Source organism: Monomorium pharaonis, chromosome 6 (assembly GCF_013373865.1).
Source record: "Monomorium pharaonis isolate MP-MQ-018 chromosome 6, ASM1337386v2, whole genome shotgun sequence".
Lineage (NCBI taxonomy): Eukaryota > Metazoa > Arthropoda > Insecta > Hymenoptera > Formicidae > Monomorium > Monomorium pharaonis.
In genome coordinates this window covers 23,976,160-23,983,124 of record NC_050472.1, presented here as the reverse complement: position 1 = coordinate 23,983,124, position 6,965 = coordinate 23,976,160, and the positions used below count along the sequence as shown (strand labels likewise).

At 32.7% G+C, this 6,965-nt stretch overlaps 1 protein-coding gene across 1 annotated transcript; it reads right to left on the bottom strand.

Annotated features, from left to right (window-relative positions):
* Positions 1-18: 18 nt before the first annotated feature.
* On the bottom strand, positions 19-4,304 carry LOC105828575 (U-scoloptoxin(01)-Cw1a). Its single transcript, XM_012666967.3, has 5 exons — positions 4,008-4,304; positions 3,701-3,772; positions 1,231-1,353; positions 578-679; positions 19-485 (listed from the first exon to the last, which is right to left on the bottom strand). The coding sequence occupies exons 2-5, from the start codon at positions 3,770-3,772 to the stop codon at positions 408-410; spliced, it is 375 nt and encodes a 124-aa protein (XP_012522421.1). The 5' UTR covers positions 4,008-4,304; the 3' UTR covers positions 19-407.
* Between the last annotated feature and the right edge of the window lie 2,661 nt (positions 4,305-6,965).

Here is a 6,965-nt window from a genome sequence, read left to right as displayed (position 1 = left end):
TAAATGAGATTTGTATAATAATTTTTAATTTGCAATTTCTTTTTGCAGCATACATTTGAATTAACATTTCTCAAAGAACTTAATTTTGTACAAAAATTGTAGCGCTAGAAACATACGGTTAAAAATAATGCACTTTTTCAGTGAAAATTATTCACTTTAGAATTGTAGAAAATTTCTAATTTTTTCATGCAAAGTGTTTCTCTATTTTATTTAACAGCGATAAATAAGGCAGACATCCTTACTACTTTCCTGCATCGGCAAACTAGGGATTCATCGTATTGTTTTCATTTACTTTCGCAGACAAGTTGTACTATTGATAGCGTTACGCGTTCGCGAAAAGCTTAATTATATATAAAAGAATTTATTAATGTACATTCAACTATTTATATATAAAAGAATAGGAATTGTTAGATCTTATTTCCATTCACGTCTCTGTAAAGCTCGTCGTTGTTACCGTAAAGTCGTGGCGAATCATTGCAGTCGACCTGTAATTTAAAAGTTAATTAAGAGATTTGAAAAAATAATTAGAGAGAATGTGTGCCTCTAAATGCCTATATGTTAATAGTAATTTAAATACCTTAAACCACCAGTCACAAACGCGAGTAGATTGACTAAAGACTGTACCATTCGGGCAAAGAAAACTAAACTGACGTCCATTTGGCAAACACCAATGCCACACCTTGAATGTAAAAAAGTATCAATTTTAATTTTTTATAATTACTAACTTATAATAAATTTCCCAATTTAACTCAAGTGTTCTAGCAATATTTAAATTTGTGTGAACAAAGCATAAATTTATATTTAAACAATCTCAAATTTATATTAAAAAAGTATTTTATTTTATACAAAATATTTTTTATTTTTGATATTATATTTGATCTTTAAATTAAACAGATTATAAAAATTTATTATAAATATCACAAATATATTTATAAAATATTACTGTAAACATCATATTTTTACTTTTAAAATTATTAGGAAATAATTTATGAATATTTCTTATAAATATCATATGTTGTTTAAGATACTTTTTAAAAATGATTTGCAGAGATTGTTTAAATATTTATGTGAATAATTTAACATTCAGTTCTTTTTTTTAATACATTTTTAATGAGATCAGTAAAATCCTTTTAAGTATACACTTAAATATTGTATGACCCTACTAGGAAACATTTAAATAATCTCGCATATATTGAAATGAGAATTTGTTCGGTGACCATATGGACGCACCTGACATCTGGCTTCGGGATCGGCGTAGTATCCAGGTAATTTCCCTCCGCAGGTAAACGCAAGTCCGAACGGCACCGAATTGTAAATTGGATAGTCTACGCCAGGTGTGTAACCATCCACTTGCTGCAACGTACAAATAATTATGCGTGTTATAGATAACTATCATTTTTTAACAGCTGTTGTAGATTCACTTGCAAATCTCTCACTCTCGCTTTCCTTGGTGAAATAAACCCCCATTATTACGATTTTAATTTTGTTTTGAGCGATTACATAATTATCACACTATATTTGGAGCATGTGCTAATTCTAATTTGCATTGCAAATTTCGGTGGTTTCATTGAAACAATTAGAGAAAACAGTGGAACTTGGAGGAGCATATCCACACAGAGCCACTGTTATTGTTCTGTTGGAACAATAACAATACGTTTCGACATATATTATCTCGACAATGGAATATGTGGCATGAATGTGAATACATGCTGTAAATCGAACTTCCTCTCTCTCTATGGCACGAGCATGCCTTGTTGAGCCTTAATTAATTAATTTGCGTCAATAAATATTATATGTAATTTATTTCTTTGGATTAAATTATTACATGTACAAAATGCAGCAATTATATAAAAATATTCTATTAATTATAGAAGTTGCTTGACTTAAAATTTTTTTTTAGATAAAATTATTATTTATATAATTAATTTCTCTTTGTATTAATTATTAAATGCAAAGAAATGCAGCCGTTATATAAAAGTATGCTTTTAATTATGTTCTACATTATAGATTTATATTATGGAAATTGCTTGACTTAAAACATAAATTTTTGATGTTAAATTATTAATTTTTTATATAGTTTGATTAAGAATTAATTAGAACAACATTGAAAATATTAATTTTTCTGCACAACCGATATTATAGATCAATTGGTATTATTTAACAATGTTAATGCATGTTAATATTTTCTGGTTCTTCACTTTAAGGCTAGAAATAAAACGCGACACTGGATCGTTTTCGTAATTGACCGTCAGTCAAAATAAGAAAAAAATAAAGAGGCAGTTGCGACACGACGCGTCGGTTTGAAACCGTTCAGTGCGTGCACGTGCCAATGTTTGACCGGAAGTCGGGTTACATTGTTCCTCCCTAGCGGATGCGCATCTCCGCGGCTTTGTATGCGATCTCTTGTTTACGATTTCACGTGTACGTATGCAGATGTATGGTCTCTTCCTTCTCCACGCGCGGAATCTAACTGGGGATTCCAAAGCTTTTGGTAAAAAGGCCGACACGGAAAAGGTGATTCACCTAGTTGCATTGTACTTTTACTTCCAAGGAATGACATGTGTTAAAGTTTAAAGTATGCTGTGTATTTAAAGTATGAACACATATATACTATAAGCATAAACCTAGCAAAATTATAATTACGTATATAATTTGAAGAAAAAGAACATTTAATAAACTAAATCTTCCGATTTATATAACAGATATCATAAATAAATTTTGTTTGGATATGCATATATGAAAAGTAATCAAGTTATTTTAGTCATTAGAATAATCGTCGTGAAAGATGCATTAGTCGAAGTAGGATAATGTAAATATTGCATAAATTAATTGAATGTCTTATCTTTCCGTTTGTTAGCTTCGTGGCATTGAAGCTGCGTTTTATTTCTCGGCTTATTATTCTCTATCCCGATTTTCATCGGCTTCGCGTACATCATTTCCGGTGAAATATGTCTTCTCGCTGCTAATTGCAGGATCGGATGCGACGAATCCAAATGTTCATTGCGCATTGTTTTCTTTTCATTATTAATATTTATTAATATAATAATATTTCATAATATCTGATGATTTTTTATTTAACATAAATATAAATATTTTTAAATATTTTACAGTAATATTTTAAAATAATTTTATCGCTGAATATTTTTGAATAAAAATAAGAACAAGTATACGCGGCTAATTAATAACATGTTACTTTTTTTTTTAGAAAGTTTTCACTATTGTAATGTAACATCGAAATTATGATTTAAAATTTTGGCATTGTGAAAATATTTATGAGTTGCATTTGGAATCACATCCAGATTAAATCACATCCAGAATAGACTTTGTTTGACAAGAGTCTTCGTATACAGACGAGAGAATATGTTCGTGTAACATAGGTTAATTAATGAATTACTTCATGTTACCACCTTAAGAGAAAGATGATGCGTGCACGTATGGTTCATTCACTGTTATTGTTACGCGATATACCGTGAGAAGCGACGATGAAATGATAATTTTAATATACCATGCTAGGTTTTGTAGAAGTGGAGTATTTACGAAATAATTCCCCCACCACCACGTGTCATGATGTATAATCATTTTGTGATAAACGTAATTTTTCTCATAGATTAATAAGAATTTTTTTTTTACAACTGTAGTATTACTTGTGAGTTTTGAAAACAGATTTGTGGGATGATTAAAAGAAGGAATTTGAACTTACCGCCATTGTTTTATAGAGTAAAACCGCGCCGAGAAGCAAAAGAACGCAGATTACCTGATACCTCGAAATCATCTAAAAAGTTGACAATTTAATTATTCGAAAATATTGATGCACATATATTAAAAGCACATGAAAAAATACTTTTTATCTCACACGGATAAAATTACATTTACAAATATCTAATATTTTACTAATTTTATTGGTTACAGTTTTAACGTGTAGTGGATTATTTTTAAAAATAAAAAATAAATCAAAAGTAGTGAAAAATAGATGAGATGGAGCATGTGTTTAAGGAGGCTGCACTTACCTTTTCGAAAAATCTGATCCCCTTAGTCCGCAGTGTCGTGCTGCGTGGTGATCATTTATCTTTCCCGTGTCTTTTCAATTTTTCGTGTATCGCACTTACTCGATTTGCCACTGGTTTATAAGGCGGTGCTACTTCCAAAGTATCTTTCTCAAAGGATTGTTCTATGAGGTGGTGGTATATATATGGCTTTAGACATCAGCCGGGCAAAAGAGGGGACTCTTGAGAGTCTCTCTTTCTTGGGGCTCCCACATCAGACGAACGGAGAAAGAGAAGATCCCAGAGCGGTAGAAGGAGGGATGTTCTTCTGTGGTGCCGCAGATTCTTCTCTTACGCAATCGTCTTGTGCTCTAACACCCGTGAAAATATTCGTAACCATCGTACTTGAACCGTTGTGATACCTATGCTCCTTTTTCTGCCTCCCTTGAAATGGAAGTCCGAGTTGTTATCTATTCTTACTACTTTATTTGCATTTTTATAAGAATTTTGGATTTTTATAGAGATTCGATAAACTTTCATAAAATTTTATTTATAAAAGTTTAGATTTTTCTATTGCGTGCAAAGTAAAAACAGCAAAGTAAAAAAGTTAATTGAGACTTTTCTTCTATTATATCTCTGTTTAAAGGAGACTCGATATATCTCACTTAATCAAGATGCGCTCAATTAGCTACTTTTACTTAAGAGTTATGTGTCTAATTATTCTGGCTGGTATTAGAATTGCAAACGACTAAGGAAAATACCGGTTATGCAAGTAAAAATATAGTTCATCTGAAGATAACGAATTGGGATAAAGAATTTGCAATTTAAATCGCATCTCCAACTAATGAGAAAGTAACGACATTTTTTTTCTTTATTACATGATTAATATAGACTCTAAATTCTTGTTCTTGTAACATTAGAATTCAGGGTTCTTCCATTTTGCTAGAATATGATTGACGTATCATTTTGTTACATAAGCGATCGAATACCTTTAACTCGTGCGATCGTATAGTTAATTACTGTTTTGTACGTTCACGCTAGAGGGGTTGAGATTAGCGCGTTGATCTCTTCAATCAGATATGATCCTTTTTTTCTCTTCTTTTTTTAGATTATTCCGCAAAACGGAAATGCCTGTCAGTAGATTGGACCCCGAAATGATTCGTTCTTATCATGCGAGATATATCCAAGGTTGCGCTGTCGTGCTACGTTCACACTTGTCCATCATAACACGATTCAACGAATATGAATCTATGTCATTCTGTCTCTTATTGCTTCTTAAAGTTCTCGCGGTACAATGGCGTGATGTGATGTACGCCATTCTTGTTTTGGCAACTAACACTTTCACCCTGGATCAAAATGGCACGGTCCCAGTATTGAGTTGAGTTACTTATTTAATGTACTAATGCTGATATCCATTAATAATTCTTTAATGGCCATTAGTGGACATTGACGAGGGCGAATTTATGCAATCCATCGCGGTGCTGTAATTGCGGGACACGGTGAAGACATTTCAAGATTTTTAATTTCTCTCGAACAGCTCGTTTTTTTAATCTGTGAGACAACGATGACATTTGCGACGATTACGTCAACACGCGCGCGAAAAAAAGATATCTTCATGAACGTATCAAAGACACGACCTTGTGATACATCGCAGAATTAAAAATCGCGAGTCGCATCTTGCGCGAGGTCGAGCTCATTCATTTGCATTCTATTCATTTGCGCGCTCGTCAGCATCTTCCGCTCCGAGCTCCCTAATTATCGAAACGCGTTTTGTACCAATTAATGATGGATAATTGACACTTACGAGTTTTTACAGATTGACTTGTAAACTCAAAGGAAAATTAGACATCCGGCAGTTACGGATCGGTGACTCACGAATGTACTGTTTTCTCTTTGAAGTAAAAAAACACTTCAAATATTATATTTTAATTTTTCGTAATTATCTCAGATTTTAAAAGATTAATTCTATTAAAAAATTTTTAAATATTTGTAAATTTGACTAAGGCTTTCGTAAATCAGAAAGTTTTGATAAAAACGTTGCACGAGAACATATTTCTTATGCAATTTTTTAATTACATCTGTTATGTTCCGTCGATTTTATATTATTTAAACATTGCATTTTACACACACACACACAGATAGCGAATTTCAAGAACAAAAGGAAACAAACACTAGGAGAACGCATCTCTTTCCTTCTTACGGCCGATTTCGCACGGATCGTATTGCAGGCCGCGTTGCGTGCGGATGCAGAGTGCTATAGACCACGGGCACAAACTGTTGTTCTTAATTAAATTATCTGTCTGCCAGTTAATTAGATATCGGAGCGATTGCAAAATAAACGTGACAATCGTGGGAAGATCTGTTTATTAATTTTAAGTGTGAAACGAGACTGCCCTGGAAAAACACTGACGAGAAAAACGTCTCTCCTGTTCATTGAATAACCTGCCATTAGCACACTGTTTACACTGTAAAATAATCCTGATCTAAATTCACGCTGAGAATTCGTTGACCTGAACTGCAAAACGCGAGAAAGAGATAATCTAATACAGGATTTCTCAAAGTGTCGCTTGCGAAAAATTTTTTAGCGACGGAATCGAAATCAAATTTTGAAATGAATTACAATTACCAAATTTGTAGCACGTGAAAATGGATTACCATTCGTGCGAGTTTTGGGAACTCTGATCTAATAAATGAAATAAAAGATAAAGCCCACGACAGAGAGGAGAAAACAATGAAATATAATTTTCTTTAGAATTTGTTGTTCCGTAATCTCTTGAAATTCTCCAATCAAGTTCACATTGATGGTTTAGAAATCGTTGTTCCGTTGCTTCCTAGTAAAAGCCAAAGTATTCTGTGAAATATAGGAAGATTTATATTTCGAAAGGATATTTCTCTCTCGGCATTCGCGCAGCTCAGCATCTTCGCACGATGCGCTCTGCGGTATAATCCCCCGCAATTTCATAACGCCTTGACTTCCGAGCG